The sequence below is a fragment of the Coturnix japonica genome, chromosome 2 (genome assembly GCF_054131305.1).
Source record: "Coturnix japonica strain WE chromosome 2, WE-NBRP24, whole genome shotgun sequence".
Taxonomy (NCBI): Eukaryota; Metazoa; Chordata; class Aves; order Galliformes; family Phasianidae; genus Coturnix; species Coturnix japonica.
Genome location: NC_140664.1, coordinates 85190601 through 85212702, shown reverse-complemented (window position 1 = coordinate 85212702; position 22102 = coordinate 85190601). Strand labels below are relative to the sequence as shown.

General features: G+C 37.4%; 1 protein-coding gene across 4 annotated transcripts in view; it reads left to right on the top strand.

Annotated features, from left to right (window-relative positions):
- Window positions 1–22102, top strand: part of TRIO (trio Rho guanine nucleotide exchange factor) — a 221798-nt gene that overhangs the window by 111444 nt on the left and 88252 nt on the right. For all 4 annotated transcript variants that reach the window (XR_014942818.1, XM_085537841.1, XM_015854391.3 and 1 more), the window contains exons 14-21: window positions 5898–6093; window positions 6692–6858; window positions 10475–10594; window positions 11856–12047; window positions 12923–13072; window positions 14435–14549; window positions 18947–19062; window positions 21805–21927. Coding sequence is in view for 3 of the 4 variants with exons in the window: in XM_085537841.1 (XP_085393967.1) it covers window positions 5898–6093; window positions 6692–6858; window positions 10475–10594; window positions 11856–12047; window positions 12923–13072; window positions 14435–14549; window positions 18947–19062; window positions 21805–21927 (1179 nt within the window). In the remaining variant the exon portion in view is untranslated. The remainder of the gene's footprint in view (window positions 1–5897; window positions 6094–6691; window positions 6859–10474; window positions 10595–11855; window positions 12048–12922; window positions 13073–14434; window positions 14550–18946; window positions 19063–21804; window positions 21928–22102) is intronic.

Here is a 22102-nt window from a genome sequence, read left to right as displayed (position 1 = left end):
TATCTCTTTCCTTCTACATAAGTAAAAGCCACAACTGTTGATTACATACAGATGGTGTAAGGGCAAAGAGACAATTATCAGAAGTGATGGCTTTTAAGGTGTTTGTTTGTTGTTGTTATTCCGTTTTGTTTTGTTTTGTTTTTCCTTAAAATTGGGATTAAATACCTTTGCTGGATTCTAGTTTAGTTAAGCAAATTGTCAGGTGCAGGCCAGGCACAGACAGACACAGTTCCTTGATTTGTACCCTTGGAGGAAGTGAGACTATGCACTCCACAGTAATAATAACTTCAGTGTAAAGGAAGACTAAGAAGCTTCTCTATTTTGGTATTCACATTGTGGAGGTGAAACTAGTCTGCAGAGACTTTACTACTTAAATTGGGAGTTGCTGTCTTGAGTATGGAAGGGAAAGGCTTGGCAGAACTGTGATTGTAATAATTAATTGGCTGACTGATGCGTGGGGAGGAATATTAAAGGCATCCCCTTTCATAAGATTATCAGCATTTTACAATCAAAGCAAAAGCGATCTCCACTGGGTGGTGAGGCACTGGCATAGGCTGTCCAGAGAAGCTGTGGATGCCCCATCCCTGGTGGTGCTCAGGGCCAGGTTGGAAGGGGCCCTGAGCAGCCTGATCCAGTGGGTGGCAGCCCTGTCCACAGCATAGGGTTGGAGATTTAAAGTCCCTTCCAATCTCATCCATTCTGTGATTCTGTTATGTGATTCTTTGATTCAGTGTTTGATGGAGTTGGTATGATATTCTCAGAATATTTGTATTGCACCAGCATGGTGCAAGGCATACTAAGAAAACTGAAGGAAGAGCTATATTCAGAGTTTCAGTGAAGTTGATAATTAAGGTGATTGATCTCTGTTGTAGGTTGCCTAAGCCAGAATTACATAATACTAGAAAGCTAGATGCAGAAGCCTTGTTTTACAGATGTGATCTAGTCCTTCAGTGCAGAATAGCAGCACATGGATAGCAGTACTTCCATCTATATTGTTTGCTGATGAGATTTTATAGTTCAAAGCTGTATATCTTAACTTCACATGTCTTGCTTTTTCTAAACCTGACACTTGGAGTGCTTCACATTTTGGCATATGCAACATAAAGTTAAGCACCAGTTTCTGCATTAAAAGAGTTAACGTGTTTTGTTTATATGGCTTGGAAACAAAAAATGTCACTTACTTAGGATTTCCAAGTAGTCCTCCCAGGAAGAAACTGGGTTGTGATAATCCTGGCTGCCAAGCATCTTCAGCAAAATGTTGATTGTTTTGCTGTCTCTGCTTCCTCAGCAAAGCATGCTTCTCTTTTCCCTCTCCCTGAAGGCAAACATCTGTTTGGAAACTTCCGGGAAGAAATGCAAAGACTAGTTCCAGGTCAGTTGTGTGAAAGCAGAAGTTCAGCTGAAGTAACATGATAGCGAGGAGCCAGATAACACCTATGAACTTGCAGACCTTGCTTTGACCTCCTCTACCCAGTCAATTAGGACTTGGCTGTAGTGGCAACTCACTCAGGTGCATCCTGAGAGGACAGTTTTTCTGGATGTCAAGTGGTGTTTGTCTTACTGTTTGCAAAACGGTTCAAGCTCAGATGGAACAAAGGGCTCCCTTAGGCACTGCAGATTCATACTGTGTAGCTGTGCTCCTGGGTACAGTGATGAAATTTGCTGCCATGTTGACTCATCCTCTTTTTGTCACTTTTCTTTCTTTCAATAGTGAAATGTTGTCTTTTATCTTGTAACTTCCCAGGTTCTCCTGCTCTTCTGATACTGGTGTAATTGCAGCTCCATTTTGCTCCTGCTCTTAGCATATGGACTCAACCTTCTCTATCCTTGCTGTTGGTCCTGAGGTCCTTGAAGGACTCTGTTTCTAATACCTATATTAACTAAAAGCAGGAAGGAGCAAAATAATGTAAGCAAAGAGTTTGGTGTTAGAGTGAGGAAGTGTTTGTAGTATAAGGAGGCTGTGTATGGACCTAGTCAGCCACAGTGTAGCTCTGGTGGCAATGAATGCAGCCTAAAACATGTTTATCTTCTGTGTGCAGTTTTCACTTGCCCATCTCTTAAATACCTCTGTACATATGTCAGGACTCCATGCAAAGCATATTGCATGCTTTCCAATTCATGGCTTTATCTCTATTTTTGGACACTACTTACAAGATGCTTGTGAAGTCATCCAGCTGAAAAGGCAAGGATGCAGAGTGCTGGATCAGAGAATCTACTCTTCTTCCTTTTCCATTCATCCTTTTTCTTCCTCCTCAGCACATAATATTTTCTAGGTTCTGGTTAGCATTTAATTGCTGCGAAGAAGGCAGTTAGACTCTTTTGAGCAGAGATGTGTGATTCTTTATTTTTTTTGCCATTTGGTACAAAAGAGTCTGCATCTCTTCTGTGTTATACTTTTACTTATTTCCTTCCTGTGCTTCCTAAGTTTTAGTGAGTAAAATCACTTGTCAGGCAGCTCGGTCTCTGCACTAGGAGCTCCTTGAACAAATCTTGTGGTATGTAGTTGCCCTGTGTTTTTGTGGGTTGTCCATTTCCTGAGATCAGTATTAGTTTATGAATGTTTCTCTAATTGTCTGCTAGTCATTTTAATGCTAACTATCTTGATAAAACTTTCAGAGCAGGCTCCTACTGAAAAACAGTGTCACTTGTAAAGCAGAACTTGCAGGAGAAGCCTTGAAGAATGCAGGCAATGCTTAACATTTTGTTTTTGTCCTTAACTTGGCACTCAGTAAGTTTCAGATTTGCAGAGTGTGTTCCTAATGGCTGAAATCTTGAGCCACCTAATTACTGCTGAAAGAATGTAAAGTCTTCTGCCATTGTTAGGAACCCCAGCTGTGATGTGCACTATGATTTCTTATCTTCTGAATGGACGTGGGATCATGCTGGCATTATTTATTTGAATCATAGGTTTCCTCATCTTTTAAAGGGGACAGGGAATATCATGTTCTTGTACAGAGCCATGATCTTAGACCCATGAAATAATATGGGAACAAGTTACCATTTTTGCTATTGTTTTTTATTGTTGTTGTTCTTTGAATACAGTATTGGTAAAACCTCTTAGCTGAAGTTGTACGCTGTGTTGATATCTTACTACTACCTGTCATTTTTGTCAGGCGAATCCTAGGATAGTGTGAGAGGACCTGGTGGCTCTAATCTACTTAAAGTAAAGCACTTTGTTAATATAAAAAACTGAAGCTTAACCACAGCAGTCTTCTATGGTATGCTGGTCTGCAGTGTTGATTGCCTTATTTTCACTCAAATTAATAGTAAGGTAGGCAAATTGTCGGGCTTGGTCCTGAGAAGTGGTGGGTTGGATTTATTTTTAACACAGGGACACAAATGAGCCTCGTTAGATCAAATACATTTTTCAGTTATGTTTAGGAACATAGTCAGCAAAAGATTATGTTCTGAAAGACACTGGAGTTTTGCAGTCTTCCTCAACACACAGTTTTCTGTTTCACCAAGTATAACAACATTTCTTGAATGTAATTTATGAATATTTTTAGATGACCTAGATGAAAGGAGATGGTAAATCTGATTTCTGAGGTCTTTCATAATACAAAGGATAGTTTGAGGAAGCAACTTTTAGATGTTTTCCACTGTTTTTAGTGAAAAATGAACATAGTGTTACCCAAATGGAGAGCTACTGAAAAGTGTGCTCTGGCTGTTGATCTTCGTGGTGACTATGTTGATCTTCATGATGACTATGAGGCTACCAGTGAAGAGTAACACCACTTGGAACCTTGTTATGAAGTTTGAGGAATTCTGCTTTGTAACAGAGCTTAGAGACACACAGAGCTTAATCATGGAGCTTAATCACACTCACGGAGCTTAATCAGTTTTAGAAAAAATATATATAACATTAATTTTACAGACAAGAAAACTGTGGTAACACATTTTTAGAAGAAAAATAAGAGAACATCTCACTACACTTTACCCTCTCTTGTATTTCAAAGGGTAATTCATGTAGTTTTTTATTGCTCATCATTGTTAATTTTGTAAAGGCATTTGTTGCCGTGTGCTAGAAGGAGCACATATATAGGGGCATGAGAACAGAAAAGGAGGTTACCCAGAAGTAAGCAGTTTATCAGGCAGGACTGTTAGCAAGACTAGAAATTTGTGAAATATTTCAAGTCGGTCAAAAGGAGATGAAGATCAGAAAGAGGTGATGATGAGACAGGTTGGATGTGGATCAAGTAAAAGGGAAACAAATGGAGGAATTGTGTAGTACTTTGAGAGAGGGGAAACCTGTGTATATATGTGTGTGGAGGGAAAGCCACTCATAACTCCTTAGTAAATTGTGTGTTATGTTTTTGAATATACAAAAGAGAGATGAAAGAAGCTTTAAACAGTAGCGAAAGGCTTTGTCTTGTATAACTTCTTTCATCCATTGTCTGTCAGCTTTTGTGTTTTCACCATTACTTCTGAAACCTGAGCTTATCTGCCTGTTTCTGCTTGGGTACAGCAAGCTGACTGGGGTTAGAGTTTGTAAGTAACTATCCTAATTGTTGGGTGCATTTTTTATGGTGCCGTTTAAGTGGAATGAAAACAAGCCATCAGGAAGGATTGTAGTTGGCTACAGAAACTTTGTAGAGTTTATTAGACTTTGTTTTCTTCTAAATTCTGGATTTTTCTACAAGGTTTATTTTTCCAGAGTTTCAGTTGAAGTTACTGAGACAGTTAAACTACACAACTGTGATGAACCACTTGGAAAGTGTAGTGACAGACTCCTGCTCACAACAGATATTTTTGCAGATAGCAGTTTCGCCACTAGTGCCAGTTTGGCACCAGACTTTTTTTTTTTGCTGTGTCCTGCTATAGGAGCCGCTGTTTCCCTTCCCCATCAATTAACACTTCATGTTGATTTGTCCTACTCCTGAAACTGTAGAATTCAAGAGCTAAGATGATCGTTCTTCTTGATATCTATAGTTTTGCTTTCCCGGTGATCTGCAGTAACCTGTGGCAAAATTCTTTGAAGACTTTGGAAAAATATATTTGATGGCAATTTGATGGCTTAATGGTAACTAGACAGGCTTGTCTGAAGTATGTAATGGATGCATCAAACCTGGGTTGTAAGAACTCATTCAACCCATTCTGATCAACAGAAATGGATCAGAAATTATCTGTTACACATAAAAACTGTTCTATATCTCAATTAAAAGGAGTATTTTAAGTTTTCAGAAAGAATTTGGTAAACACATTTTGGTGGATGAGCAAGGAATGCTTTCTTGTTGTGATACATATGTAAAGAAAATTCAAAACAAAACAAAAGTAAAAAACAAAACAAAACAACAAACCTTAATCCTCTTCTCTGGACATTTTATGGCAGAGAGTAAATTCCAGAATTAGTGTAGCTGAATGATTTATCCTTGTAAATTTAACTGTGATATATTACTTTTTATTCTTGCTTCATTCAGTAAGTACCCTGCCTTTTGTGACAGGCAGTGCTTCTCAATTGTTTGTAAGAAGGTGGTGGTCACAATCTAAGCTGGCACTTGGTGTATGAATTATGGCTTGGTGAAGTCTGAAGAATAGAAAAGATGTTTTAAGTCAACAGTTTCCTTTAGAAGTGGAGATAACATTTTAAATCTGTTTCACAAGTGATGCATTGATGAGCGGATACTTCAAACAGTGCCAGGATTCCCATGGTGGTGTGGAGTTTGAGAAGGCACACATTGGTTGAAGGAGAGTTGTGGTTATCAAATACGCTCTTTTGGATTGTTAGTCAAAATTGAAAACCTGTGTGGAAATGAGCCATGCCTGAACCATATCAAACCTAATCAGTGGGTTGAATCAACAAGTGATGTGTTCCCAACTGCCATCTTACATGCAGCATTGGAAATAAACATACATTGTATAACGGATTAGTGAATATTGTCTTCCTCCTTTTCTATCAGATAATTTCAGACCTCGAGTCTTGGAATGATGAGCTCTCTCAGCAGATGAATGACTTTGACACTGAAGATCTTACAATCGCAGAACAAAGGCTCCAGCATCATGCAGACAAAGCCCTGACCATGAATAATTTGACCTTTGATGTCATCCACCAAGGACAGGATCTGCTGCAGTATGTCAACGAAGTGCAGGCATCTGGTAAGATGGCTCCTTCATAAGGTTTTATAAGAATTACCCAGTTGACTTTCCATGGAATGTCTAAAAATGGCAGGTGTGCTGGTTAAATGTAAACTGGAGAGCTGCGGATATTGTTGGGTTTTTTTTGCAGTCAAATCATTTAATAGCATTAGTGAATTTATGTTGTCATTATGACGTGTTAAGTAGGAGTTGGCAACACATGGAAATGTTTCCTTTTCTAAGAAAGCGAGTCCACTCAAGAAGTCGTTAAAATTAGAGTAAATGATAAGAAGTTAATTTTTTAGTTAAGCAGAGTAATTTCACCAAGTTATAATTTTCTGCTTTCATTAGTAAATCTTCCATCCTGATTTCTTACGGTATGTTTTTTACCTGTATGCAGTTACCTGGGCTAAATCTCAGGCTTATTAAAATAAATTTAAAAAAAAAGAAAAAAAAAAAAAAAAAGGAAAAGTAGTAATGATAAAACAAGCTATGCTTGTTTAAGCAAATTCTCGAAGTTACATTTGAGAGAACTGGAAAAGTAAGTTCACAACAGTGGAAATGACCTCGTATGACTTGGAAAGCCTTAACTCTATTATAAATGATTGTCTACTTACAGGTGTTGAGCTGCTTTGTGACAGGGACGTAGACATGGCAACTCGTGTTCAGGATCTGCTGGAGTTTCTCCATGAGAAGCAGCAGGAGCTGGATGTAGCGGCCGAGCAGCACCGCAAGCACTTGGAGCAGTGCGTGCAGCTGCGCCATCTGCAGGCGGAGGTCAAGCAGGTACGAAGTCATTTTCTTACCCTTTAGAAGCGTTCATTTTCGTTTCTGTGAATAGAAATGAAAAGTAACTTATCTATAGTCTTGCATTTGGAGAAAGGAAGGAACGACCTTGATTTGAGAACCTAAAAAAATTTCATCCTGTGTTGATATTGAAGTGATTTTTTCAATTTGCATTAACAATCATGATTTGTATGTGGATGTAAGTCACATATTTGAAGCTAATTTTGGCTTCTTATTAAGTAGATGGGATAGTGTCTTTTTATCAAAGATTATAACAAGGTTTCCATTTGATTTTTCGTTTTGGTTTGGTTTGTTGAGTTGTTTCAGTTTTTTTGCTTCCAAAACTGTTACTACTGCTATTGTATTTTCACCCTTTAAATAAATGCAGCTTTGTAATCATGTCATATTATTGGATTGCAATACTACAGTATTTTATTATTTTATTTATTTTTATAGTATATACTGCTATATTTTTCTACAGAGTTCATCCCTCAAGTTATTGTAATAAGACCAGAAAACTGTCTTTCTGGCTACGTTTTTTGGTTACATTCTTGCAAGGAGTCTTTTCAGTACTCAGTAGAGGAACTTCAAGTGTAGTTATGTTACAGTTCAAATTGATTTCTGTAACAAGTTAATTCTTCTCTCATGTGCATTGGTTTTCTGTAAGCACAAAAAAGCAGATAAAAACATCCAGTGTTACTTCTCCCTCAACTACAGGACAAGTTCTGCTTTGTGGCATTGAATTTTTATGTGTCAAACCTCAAGACTAGGAGGAAACAAAATAGGGCCAGAGGACAAACAAGTTTAAAGAAATCCTACTAAGATTTTTCTTGCTAGCCTGATGTGTAATAGATGCAGAAATGGTAAAAATGGACAAAAAATTACGGTGTAGGAAAACCTCAAAAGACAGGAGGAAAAGGATGCTCTCCAAAGTAATGAAGCTGTATCTTAAAGAAACGTTGTGGAAAGGGAAATGTGATCACTTTATACAGGATAGGGACATAAAAGAGAGAGAAACAGAGAAATAGTTGAGAGCATCTGTCTCAGCCTGAACTCTACTTGCATTTACCAGCGAAACCTTTGATCACTTGAGATATACAGCTACTAGATTAGTTATTGCTGCCATATACTCATTTTGTATGAGTGCCTTAACATGCAGCATCTACATGGTTCAGATTCTTTACCAAACTCCAAAGTGCATTGGTTTTGGTATGCTCATTAAACATTAGCAGTTGTCTGTTGTTCTGATTATAGTGTATGTTCTTGGATACTCCTGTGTGTTTATATGTTTAGTGCGGTGTAGTCCAAGCTTGAATCCTCAGAAGTACTTTAGGATGCCTTGGATTTACACATTCAGATTTTATATCTTGGTGCATACACATTCTGCAGTGTTCAAGTCTCCAAGAATACTGTTAAGGATGAGTATGCTGGCACTCCATATAGTGCCATATGGATATGGAAACTTCAGTTGGACTGCATGCTGAAACAGGTGTGTCTTGTGTTCAGTGTTCAGTTAGAGTAAAATTCATTTTAAGAAACTAAACTTAAATCAAGCATTCGCTAATATAGCCACTCTTTCAAGTATTCCAAATTCTCTTTCATTTCCACAATTTTGCTGTTGTTCAATTGAAGCCTTCCTAGCCTGCTGAAGACTAGGAGAATAACAGATATGTGGAATGTGTGGTCCACTCCAACAGTGAGGTGATGGGAATATGCCAATAAACAGTAGAAGGTAGCAGCCTTGGGAAAGAAAACAGACTCGCTGCTTACTGGAGCTTATGTTAGCCCTTTAAGTTAAAGCAGGGGGGAAGAGGAAGGGAAAGGAGAAAGTACTGGCAATAACTTCCTTTGTGCAAGTCCCACCTGCATTTCCATCCTAATCTGCAGCAAGCAGGAGTGTAAATCAGTTTGTTTGAAATAGAGGGTACTTTGCTAGCTATCTGCATCGTGTGATAGTATGCCAAGTGAGGATGATCTTGAATTAGTGCCATTTAAACATTCTTTGTAAATTCTCTAGTGAAGGCTAAATGTATCTTAACACAAAAGCTATGTGTTTTATCATACTGTACCTAAAAGAATTCAGTTGTAATGCAGAAATTTAGCTTAGAAATGCTTTTATAAGAAAAAGTAAAAATTAAGAAATTATTTTAAATATCTGCCCTTTCATGTTATTCCAGAGAAATCTGTTCCCCTGAGCTTAGTTTCTGACTGCAGTCTGTTAGACCCATATAATTCCTAGGAATTTTCCCCTTTTCTTGCTCCTGATACCTGCCTTGGCTTATTTCCTTGAATGCTAGAAACTCCCAAGCGTCTTAACTAGAGACTCCCAGCATTTTTATGACCGTCTTTGCATGCCCTGTGCTGTGATCTGGAAGCATTTCCTTGGAGAAGGCCAGAAGCTTATGTTTGTAGATAGAAAATCTGTGTATTGGAGCAAAGATTATGCTTTTATCTTTGAAGATGAAGGCAAGTGAAACTGGAAAAGATACTTGAATTTATGAGAAGACATCAAATTACAGTTCAAGATGATCTCGATGCACTGAAGAATTGTGCTGGCATGGTGTACTGGCAGGAATAATCAGCTGAATAAACACAGCACAGGGCAACAATTCTGCAGAAGAGTTCACAGATGACAGTGAATAACCGGAATTATGCCCAACTTTACATACTAACTGAAAGTTTTTGAGTGAAGTGATGGTTATCAGCTGGAGAGAGCTCATAAAAGATTAGTGAGAAAAGTTAGGAAGCTAAGCTCATGTGGGAGTGGTTGAAGACTCTGGGGTCAATGAGGAGTGGTGCTTGGAAGAAAGAGTAGGATAACTTTATTGAGGGAGAGGAGAGGGAGGGAAAAAAAGGATGTTGAAGGCAATAAAATGTAATTACATTATTGTTTTTTTGTGGGCAAGATAAACCAGATGAGCCAAAATAAAGCAAGGAAGATTTGAAATTTAAACGTTAGGAAGAAGTCTTGTGATAAAAATGTCCAGTGAAAAGTGTAGGATGCCCGTTACTGGAATTCTGAATAATGAAAGGGCGCAGATCTTTTGGAAGAGGCGTTAAGGTTACATATCCCTGCTGTTGGTGAGGAGTGTGCTAGATGGTCTTCTGAGGGTTCTCTCCACCATGGAATTCTTCTGGGTTTAGTGGATGATTCGAGAGAGCACACTGTGAAAAGCAGATATCTTTGAGCAATTAGAAAACACACAACAGTCACATTTTTCTCAACAGTGTTTGGAATTTTCTTTCTTTTCGCTAAGCTGCATGCCCTCAGTTTTTGTTACTGACACTGGCTCTTCAGCACTTATTATTTGTAATTTGATCCTGTTTTCTAGAGGCCATTGAGAAAACACAACCTTGCTTCAGTAAAAACTGAAATCACAAACATGTTGTAGTTGACTGAAAGACACAAGTTGTCAGCTAAATGAAATACACGCTTAATTATAGTGAACGTCATTGTGTTATGTTGAATGTATAATAGAGTGTGAGAATATAATTAATAAATGATTTAGTCAACAATTTCAGAACCATGTTTGTCCATAAATGTTTTTGTGGATGCCTTTTTTCTTGCTAACTGGCAGCAGAACTGCGTATTTCAAGGTCTTTTCCTTTGTTACAGGTCTTGGGCTGGATCCGCAACGGGGAATCAATGTTAAATGCTGGCCTTATCACTGCTAGCTCTTTGCAAGAGGCAGAACAGTTACAGAGGGAACATGAGCAGTTTCAACACGCAATCGAGGTAAGAGCACTGTTTCGGTGACCATCACCAAGAATTCCTATATTACATTTAATGAGTCTCAGTGAAAAACATTGCACTAAGGAGATGTAAGGGGTGTTTCCCCTTTTTTATTGCAACAATATAATGCTAATTTTTAATGTTGAGAATAAACGAACCTGCACACATCAGTCATATGTATTCTGATTTTAAGAAATCAAAACGTGTGTATTCTGATATAGTATTTTAATGTTTCCATTTTTGTTCAACAGTAGATTTTACTGAAATTTGTGTCTGGCCATGTGTCCTTCCCCTGCCTTGATTTCAAACTAAATATATTGAATTGGTCACCTGAACAAAAATTACACAGAGCTCTTAAGGTTAACTGGAACATAGTTTTAGTGATTTATATGCACTTATTAAGGGACTTGTGGTGATATTGACTGGATATAATGTTCTTTTTAAAGAATGTTAGTTGAAAATGTAATGTTCTGGTTGTTTGGAAAACTACTTTCAGTTCTTGTAGCAATTGTTTCATATTGTTCTGCGATTTTTATGAAGTTCTGTATTTCACCCTTTTGTTTTTTTGCAGTTTGAGCTATGTGTGCCATCATTTTGAGAGCTTTGGTAACTCTTTAAGTATAAAAATTGTGACCTTTTGGTTTTTGCCAGTTAAAGGATAGGTGATGAGGAAGGTTAATTTCTGTAGTTTTGGGGTAACTGCATTCAAATATATTCAAAATTAATATAGTTTAATGCTGAAGAATTTAGGCAAGTATATGTTTACACAGAGAACTAAAATAAAAAGCTTGCTCGTGGTGAAGCCCTGCGTGCTTGCACCTTTTATTGTTTAATACTAATGTGCAATAGACTGTCTTAAAGCTCTGATGACGTAAATAGCCATCAAGTCAAAAAGAGATAAATCATTTCCATCTTTTTTTTCCCTCATCCTCATATTGAAGGAAAAGAAAATCAACTTGGAATTCATGATTATAAAGAAATTTACTTTGGCATAAATATGAGGTGTGTGAGTGAATACTGTGCAGTAGTTTTCATTGTAGGCTGCTAATCACTGTTGATTTGCTGATTAATCTCCATAGGATTTTTTTTTTTTTTCTGTTGACATAGTGAAGTTGTACAATGACTAATTTTAAACAGTTCTGTTTAGTTTATGAGTGTGTGTGTATAGATGTATCACTGACAGAGTGGAAATGTGAGCCGTTGTGGTCTTCAAGAAATTGAACTTGCCTGCCCTACTGAACTCCTGAATTCCATCTCTTTTCAGAAAACACATCAAAGTGCCCTTCAGGTTCAGCAGAAAGCAGAGGCAATGCTGCAGGCTAATCACTATGACATGGATATGATCAGAGAGTGTGCAGAGAAGGTTGCTTCCCATTGGCAACAACTGATGCTCAAGATGGAGGACCGTCTTAAGCTTGTGAATGCCTCTGTTGCCTTCTATAAAACTTCTGAACAGGTACAGAAATGCTATTTGATCTATCAGCTTTGGTTAATTCTTCATTGTGGCATAAAGCAGTGCTTTCTAGAAGACTTGGCTAACTGGGTTTGGTTATATTCACTTATATTTCCTTATTTATCACACAGAATGCAAAAGGCAAATTATTTTCCCAGCTGCCTTAGGAACACAAACCATGTGTTTCTAAATAAACAGTACACAAATTGAGCCAACTATTAAGGGACTGCAGTGTATTTGGTCAGGGTATCTTCTCTTCAATTAGCAAAATTCAAAGTTACCAAGTGCAAAGTGCAGTGATTATTAGTGGAGATTCAAATCTCTGTCAGCCTCTCCTGTCTCTCTCCCCTTTTTTATTTTTAATTGAAAAAAGGCTTGTAAAACCTTTCAAAAATGGAATACACCATCCGAGTGTTCAGTTGAGTTTCTGTTTGTATCAAGATATTTTGTTTAAACCATGGCAAGTTGCACAGAGGTTTGAAGGAAGTATTTCAGATGATTAATACAGTGTTTTGTATGAAGGTTAGAGAAGAATCAACTTAATTTGATTAGTCAGCAGACCAGTTAGCGAGGAGGTTGGTAAGGCTGCTTCCTCTGGTAATCATGTCTCACCCTGAACTGTACAGTTGCAGAGATAGGAGAAGATGAGCTTCATTACAGAGAGCCTCTTCAGCAAATCCACTTCAGAAGGCCGGTGCTTGTAAAAGTAAAGCCTAAGTTTCTTGCCCCCATTTAAGTCCCAGTCAAAACATGTTAGAATTTAAGTTATGTGTGTAGGGTAGGGTGGTTTTCAGGTTCTTTCTTCTTGAATTAGGAATGAATTAGGAAATTTTGTTGCACTGAATTATGTGTGAGTTTGAACTCCTTCTGCCTGATAGGTGTGCAGTGTATTGGAAAGCCTGGAGCAAGAGTATAAGCGGGAAGAAGACTGGTGTGGGGGAGCAGACAAGCTGGGTCCCAACTCTGAAACAGATCATGTTACCCCCATGATAAGCAAACACTTGGAACAGAAGGAGGCATTCCTAAAGGTACGTTTTTTCAGTTTTCACTGTCTTCTGTGTCTTAGAAAACTCGCTATTATGGTGCTGAAATATGTGTGGTAAGCAACAGTGCAGTGCCTAGTTAAAGGCTATGTATGTGTCCAGAGCCTTAAAGATGTAGGAAGTGGCATGATAACTGCTTCTGATGGTGATTAGGAGAACAAAGCTAAGCTCATAAAATTGTATCTAGTTTTATAAAAGTGTTTCCTGCTGAACTTTGGTAGATGTCAGGTCTCCCACTGTGACTGAAGTGGAATTGGGAAACCACTGCTTTGAGCAACTGTCATTCTAAAAAAATACTTAAAAGCTGCTGCATTAGAAAAGAAGTGACAGTTATATAGTGTTACTGCTGCCTGTGCAACTCTTAGATGTACTTGGACTACAAGTACAGAAGAAGGAAATTGCTTGACAAGCATCTGGGGATAGCTGGCTTTTCTAATAGTCTACAGATAAGTGAAAGGTTTTCAATCTATCTGATGTGCTAGTGAGGGTGTTACTAATCATACTGAGTAAAAATGTAATGGATGCTTGCGAAACAGCATAACCAAGCCTATAAACAAAGTCTTTTTCCCAGTATCCTCTTGAAAGATTTCACAGCATATAACTTAGTTTTATCAAAAGTCTTTTTGTGCTTAATGGATGGACGATAACATTAAAAAATGTGTTAACTTAGCTCCAAGTGTGCTGCCAAATATATCTTTCAGCAGCTGGCATGTGATTTTTCCAGTATTGTGTTAAATAATTTGAGAAATGGCTTAATATCTTAATTATTGGATCTAACCATGCAACCTTTTAAAATTGTGTTTCGTGTTCTAAGACAGTCAGGCCACATATAATACTTGGTGTATATTAAGATGAAGAAGGCAGTTGTGCTGAGTGAGGACTAAAAATTCTCAAGGCCTTTAAAGGGCATGTCTTCATATCTGAGCACTTTTGGTTTCACTTCAGCTGGGCCGTCACTTATTGTCTAAAACATTAGTGAATGTTAAGCATATCCAGGTGATGTCAGAAGCACGTGCGCTCTGTTTATGCAATAAATCATTTCAAGTGGCAGATACACAAAACAAACTTCTCTGTGATTTCTGAGTCATGCTGAAAGCTCTGGAGGTAGTTGCTTTTAGGATCTTCAGATAAAAATTATTTTGTTTGTAAGAAGGGATTAACCGCTGCTTGTTAGGGAAACTATTTTACTGGTTAGCTTGACTTACTTGTAGGAGAGCTTAATAAGCAACACTTTTTAAAAGTATAGAGAGTTGGATATGCACAAAAAGGGAGAGAGGAATGTCCTTCGTCTCTTTCTGGTTTTCTACATATGCATCTTCAAAGAAAGTAATACTGCTAACTCTGTAGGCTTGCACACTGGCCCGGAGAAATGCTGATGTCTTCCTGAAATACCTGCACAGGAACAGCGTAAACATGCCAGGGATGGTGACGCACATCAAAGCACCTGAACAGCAAGTCAAAAGTAAGGGGTTTCTTCTTTTTCTCTCCAAAGTGTCTGATTGCCATATGTGGTGTGTTTGATGGGGGGTACTGACACCTGCACAAGTGGAAACGGTTCTGTCAACTTTCACATGAAGTAATGAAGATTGTTCTCACATTTGCAAAGAGCTGCCGGTCATCAAGTTATCTCATATTCATATTAACCTGCACTGAATTTATCCCTTCTTACATGTAATCTTCTTGCAATTAGTCCTACCAGCATCATGTTCAAATTTCTTGTGCAGGTAAATAGTAACTGAGGCAGGAAAGGACCATTATGTGGAGCCTGGCTTTTGTTAGGGGTAATTCAGCATAGTGCTACATTGAGGTGTAACTTGTGTTGTGGGGAAAGGAATCGAGAAATCTTCAAAGGTGAGAATGGCAAAGTACAAAAATTAATGGGGCGTGTATAAATGATGGGTGAGGTAGGGAGAACAGAGATTGGAGAGAGACATTCAGAAATAATAGTTACGTTTTAATCACTTATTTGCTAGTCATGTTCTGCATGATGCATTTTGAAACTGTGGCTGAATGCTCAGGCCATTCTATAGACTAAGAAACAGAGAAATCTAAATGTCTAATTAATTGCTGTTCACAGCTACCCAAAGGGGAGTTGTGCAGAAGGTGGAGCCAAACTCAGAAGAAACAGCTGCAGAAAGGAAAGCACTGAGTAGAACAAGTAGTCTAGAGAGGTAGTGGAATCTTTGTGAATTTTTAATTGCTATGAAGATGAGATTGGAGTAGATAACTTCCAGACGTCACTTCCAGGATAAATTATTTTGTTATTGTAGCAGAAAAAGACACACAATCATTTCTTCATTTTCCTGAAATGGGAAAACAGTTTGTGTTAAGTTTATCCACGTATCTGATGGAGCTCAAATTGAAAATCTCCCACTGTTGAATTTTTCCTATTAGAGAGATAATAGTATATTGTATATTTCCAGGGAAATAATTGGATTGTGAGAGTTGAAGCTTTCAGCACACGCAGATAAGACAGGATTACCCCATCCCCAAGATAGTACTATTTAGAGACAAAACCTCTACAGAGATGCAGACTATATTAAAAAATAGAAAATTGTTGCAGACTTGTCACTTAACTCTTCCAGTAGGAGTAAGCAAAACTGAAGCAAAAAGAAAGCAGGAAGTTGTAGCTACAGTGTTTCTTGAGGGTAAGAAAAAAATCTTCAGTCTTGTAGACAAACTTCTATATATTCAGTTCCAAAAGCAGTTTGGGCAGAAATAGTCATTCTGTGAAAGATAAATGTGTTCAAAAGAGAAAAAGGTAGGAAAGTCTTTACTAATGTCCTTAAAAATAATTGTATTTCAGAATGATAATGTTCTGTATGTTCAGTGGACATTTAAAGTCCTAGATGAATGACATAGGTTTAAAACATCTGATAGATTTTTAGAAAAATAGAAAAGCAACAAAAATCCCCAAGTACGAAAAAATTATATGTTCTTACACTCTTTTTCCCCCACAAACCATGTAATAAAATTCTGAGAACTAAAGCTTTTGAGTCAAGATAAAACTAGCAAGGCTTTCTTTGTTTTGGATCGTAATGATATAGTGGTAGCTGACCAAATGATTTGAAAGCTCACTCTGCTATTCCTGTTAAGCTATGTGTGTAAGTAAACAAAAAAAAGTCTTTTTAAATCTGTTTTATAAACAGCTGGGGTTAAAAAGAATGAAGCATTTGTTTCATTTTGGAAACATACAGTGTGTATTTTATGTAAGTTCTGCAGGATTGTGACACACTCTTGTGCTCAGATGTATTCTTGAAATAATGTGTAGACTGTGGTCAGTATATTCAGGCCTTTAAAAGAACAGTTAATAAAGTGGAGTAACCTTTGAATTCCTGCTAAACTGCTGAACAGAAAAAGGAAAAAAGTTTCAAAACATTGCATACCTTATTCAGAGGCACACTTGATCCTTATTCCCAGATGCAGACTAAGATATCTAGAAATCTTTTAATCTAAGCAAAGTTTATCTAAACACATTCTTCATGGGAAACTAATCACAAAGGATACTGAACTCTGAAAGTTGTCATTCTGTCCCTTCATACCAGTGTAAATAATTTTTTTGACATGTAGTTACAGCTATTCAAATTCTGTATCAGACACCCTGCCAAAGCCAATTTTTAGGAATCAGTTGTAGCATGAAACTTTGTTATGGCAGGTGAATTCAGAGACAATTGCTGGAAGCTCAGGAAAGGATCATCTTCATCTTCACTGCTGCTGCTAATTTCATGTGCTTCTTTCTTACCTCTGCTTCACAGGCTGCAGCTGAACATTCATGGTTGATGAGGAAACTTTTGTGTAGAGGAGATCATATTTTTAGATGGGCTGATAGAGAGAGCAGGGTGTGTAGAGACAGGCTCTGAGAGATTTCAGCTCGTAAGAGCCTGAAGAATAAGCTGAAAACTTAGGAACTAATTTAGTTTTCTAACAAATGTTGAAATTGTAGAAAATAACAACAGTACTTCAGAAGCCTTAAAATAGAGCTGCTCATCTAAATCAGATTTTAAATGTTTTAAATGTTTTAAATGTTCTGTAACTTCCTATGAGTATTTTATAGAATACTTTTTCTGTTCCTTGTCAGTCCAAGAAATTAATGGTAGTAACACTAATGGGACTCAGCCAAATGTCTCTCACTGGCTTGCCATCTGTATTGTGTCCTGGCAGAACAAATGCTGTTCCAATTAGTTAAATTCACCTTGCTTGCTGAATGTCAGAGCTACTTCACTTGCGTCATTATCAAGATGTCTCTTTTTACATGGCGTTTAGTTGGGGGTATTATATTATATAACAACAGTCCCCTAGAAATCTGGCTATATTCTATGCAGACATCTCAGGTGTGGCCTAAGGAAGAAGGAAAATGGAGAAAGCAGATGAGGCAGTGTTGCTCATTGCAGATCAGCACATGATTTGGCAAAGGGACAGATCAGTTGAGGCATGTTTGGGGCAAGAAGAAAACACTGACCGCAGTTACCGGATTCCAACCAAAGGCAAACTCTGGGTGATCTCAGTGCTCTGTGTCAAATGGGACCACGGTATTTCCAAGAGGGAAGGTACTGGCAGCAGTGCAGTCAGGTTTCATAATCCTCGTGGAGGCAATGGGAGGTAATTGTAACTGGTCCCAGGTTATCCAATAGGTAGAGATGCTTTTCCCCTCAGGCTCCCTTTCTCTGAGCTTAACTGTCGAATGATTAGTCTCTGAGTTGTTTGCAAGGAAGGCATGGTGGACTAGAACCATGGGGCAGGGAGATAAAGAGATGTTTTGATACCTGGCACCTGAGACCCTTCATTCATAGCTGTGAAAAATGTGTGTGGGTGTCAGTAGAAAAACAAGTAAAGCATGCTTGTGGAGTATGAGCCTTTTTTCTTCCCCTTTTTTCCTTTCTCTTCTTCCTTTCACTCATGTGAAAGGTGAATGTTCACTCATTCCCAGTATTCCAGTTTGCTATCTGGGTCTGCAGTAGCCACAAAATCCACTAGGGCTGCTGTTCTGAAAGAAGCAGTGAGTAAAGTGAGCTTCGCAAGAAACTGCTAGGATTTCTTTGTTTGAAATGAAAAACAGTAATCATGAAAAAAGTAGAATGCAGATAAAATCTTAAGCGTATCTTAAGAAAAAACTCTTTGCCACCAAAGAACTTGTAAGTCAGATACAGGGAATTGCAGGATAACAGTAATTAACTTTGCAAAGCTGGACAGCTTCTGACACTCAGGAATGGAGTAGTAAAGAGTGGATACAGTTATTTGATTACATGGAAGTTCTATCAAGGCCCAGTGAATGCTAGTATTTGAGCTAGTCAGCATACTCGATTATACTGTTGTTGGGTTTTTTGTTTTTGTTTTTCAAGAGGAATTACAAATTTCCCGATTTCATGTATTTTTACTGTGCTCTGCTTATGTTGTATTTGTTGTGTAGTGACTCATGGTTACATATTTACCCATATGTATTAAATACTTTGTAAGAAACTGGTATATTAAGAAAAATCTGTTCTTCCCTATTGTTAATTTGGAACATCAGACAGGTTATCATTATTTGTGTATGCTCATTCTTTCTGAGAAAATCCTTCAAGAACTGTCTTTGTCATAACACATTTTGAAGTCCTGTGTAAGTAGCAGACCCTGCATGAAAAGCATTTGAAAGAAGAAAGAGCATTATTAATAGTTTTTAATTATATCTCTATTTTCTTTAATCAACATTTCTGTAAGTAGTATTGACAAAGAAAAGCATCACAACAAAGAGCAAAACAGAGTAACAGAAACAGTGCATTACACATTCTACAGTACAAACTAATTTCTACCACTGATTTTGATACGTTATTTCAAAACTGGTTGTCACAACCTCTGATGAAACTGTTCTTATCCTTTCAGATATCTTGAATGAACTCTTCCAGCGGGAGAATCGTGTGCTGCATTATTGGACCATGCGTAAAAGACGTCTTGATCAATGCCAACAGTATGTGGTGTTTGAAAGAAGTGCCAAGCAGGTGAGTTTTATATAAAAATTCTCTTCAGTATAATCAGGGTTTGACATAGACTGGCTTGTCCCACTGTTATAAACTTGTCACTGACTTCAATACTTCAAACATCTGAAAGATCAATGATTAAAGTAAAAAGTAAGAGGAATTGTTTTCTTTTAATACAGAATATCTACATGTTTCTGCTGGCTTGGTCTGGTACTGGCTAGTCTCATTTCTGCAAGTTTGTGTTTGAAAAGTTGTTACAATTGTTAACTTTGACACAAACATTTAATAGGACTAAAGAAACAATGGCAACATTTTTCTCCCATGATGGAGTGGGAAGGGATCTGATTAAACTGGCTGGCAATTCAAGCAAGCAGAGAAGTTGGATAATTCAATGAACAACGTAACTGAATGGCTGAGAAGGATTTTGCAGTTTCTGTGTACTTGTTTTCATGGTTTCTTAGGTTGTAAATCCTCCTTGTGGTTGTTTTTTTTTTTTTGTGTGTGTGTGTGTGCGTGTGTGTTTTTTCTTTGTTTTGTTTTGTTAGGTTTAGCGGTCTGCAAATAGCCATTAAGTAATTAAATAACTACACCTGAAATAACCTCCTTTACTGATCATAATACTAACCCTAAAATTAAGCATGGGTTTCCAAGATGGAATTAGTAACTGGAATGATATATATATATTTTAACTGGATGCAGGTTAAAGAAGGAAACTATTTGTTCCTGTTCTGCAGAAAACAACACCGTATCCATAGTGTGAAATACAATTAGGTATACTTTACAGGACTCAAAAAGCTAGTATTTTATTTCTTTCTGACAGCCAGTGTAGAGAGAGAGTTAATGACTAGGGTTCTGTTTTCATCTCTTGAAATATTTCAGAAATCTGTCTCTTGTGATTTCATGAAGAAAGTAATGCAAGTTGAATACTGGAGTGGAGTTAAATGTGAATATGACTTTAAAACAAACACAACAACATCCCCCCTCCAGCCCCCTTCACTACTTTCTGATAACCTTAACTTCAGCCTCTGACAAGCATGTGACTTACTTGCTTTTGTACAGAGGTTACAGAATAGTGGTCAAACACTAGAGATAAAGATCTGTCAGCGTTTTCATTGTAAACCCCACTATACAGCTGCCTCCTATTTAGTCACTGCCACCTTTATTGGGACACTACGCTGATCAACCAGAAAATGAAATTACTGTTATCTTCATAGAAATTTTTGTGGGGAATTTGGAGGAACCCATTCTTTGTACTTTTGGAATGTTATGCTATGCTGTAGAAAAAGATAACATAGCAGCTTGCAAGAGAATTGATAGAATGACAAACCATTCCAAAATTAAGGACACAACTGGCCTCTCAATTTCACTAGTTTCTATATAGTAATGTGTGTCTCCAGCTTATAGTTCTGATCTTCAAATGAAATGAGCTGGCCTAAACTGTAGGAATTAACATCAAGATAAATTTTGGTCATGTTGTGACTCTGTAGAGCTGCCAAGAAGTAGTGAAAGGGTAACATTTACTAAAGGGAAGTTTTGTTTGTCATTTCAGCACTGTGTAATAAAGCCATGAAAAAAATAAATAAATAAATAAAATAAAAATGGGGGACTAAGAAATTGAAAACAAGAAGTATCAAAATAATTTTTACTTATGGTATCAACGATACTTGTGCTTCTTGTCCATATCATTCTTCACTGCAAGGTTTGATATAAGAATGACAAGAAACATCATACAGGCAACCAGTTGATGTGCCTCTCTGCTTTACTCTAGTCCAAGAGTTCTTGGTTTGTTTCCATGAGTGGCACTTGAAAAGAGTAGGACTGTCTCATCAGACTTGCATCCACACTAGTATGCAACTAGGTAAACGGCATTGTGGTATGCCCTTACAGTCTTTAAAATTCAGACATTCACATTCAGTATTCTAACCAAACTGTGTTGAATTCTTTGAACATTTGATACTGGCCTTGTCAGAACCAAAAAGCTTCTAAGTTCACGTGCCTCTGCACACTGCTGTAGCTGCTGGTATTAAGAGTTGCAGACAACTTGGCAATGCAAGTCTTCAGTCACAGGTTTCAGTTTTAGTGTTAAGAAGCAGTTTGAGAGGGCTCTTATTTTTTTCCTAGTAGAAGGACAGTAAAGTTCATCACAACCAGTATGTTTTAAAGTACAGTGCATACTAATGTGGGCAGAACATGGACCATAACATGGGGCAGCATGATTTGTAGTAGTAAGAAAGTAAGGTGCTAGGATGTGAAAGAGAAACAATTTTAGTATGCAGTTGTTTAGTAATTCAGTTTCAATAACAAAATACTATTGACTTTTACCAGTGTACACACATTAAATTAACTGATATGTGTCACCTTTTTCACACTCCTTTGCTTTATGTTTGAATTCTGTGAGTACATGTAACTATGTACCATACTTTGTGAAACAGGAATATATATCAACTAAGGAGTGAAGTGATTGTTAAATCTCAAGTGCAGGGGAAGTTTAGCATATATATTTGTCGGTCTAATGTAATATTTTTTTAAGGTTGGAAAATGCATATTTAAGTTGAAGTTCAGCAGGTCTATGTTGCAACTAAGAAGTGGTTTTTGCTTATTTCTGGAGTATACTAATGAAACCACAAATGCCACAGGTAGAGTAGAGTAAAATTTAACCATGACCAACTTGTGCTCATGAAAAGCTTATTACTGTCGATATCTACTGGCAAAAGTATGTTGCCTTCACTCTCACTCTTCTTCTGTTCTTGATATTTATTTTAGGCTCTGGAATGGATTCATGACAATGGGGAGTTTTATTTATCCACACATACTTCCACTGGTTCCAGTATCCAGCATACTCAAGAGTTGTTAAAAGAACATGAAGAATTTCAGATCACAGCGAAGGTAAGTAAAATTACATACTAGTAAAAAAGCAAACAAGACAATAACTATGTCTGTATGTCTTTCTTTTCTTGTGTTGGCTTTATCTCTGTATTTCTACATAGAAAATAATAGAACAAAAGATAATCAGAAGATAACCACCGTATTGCTTGAGTTCCATTAGCCTGATGTGCAGTTG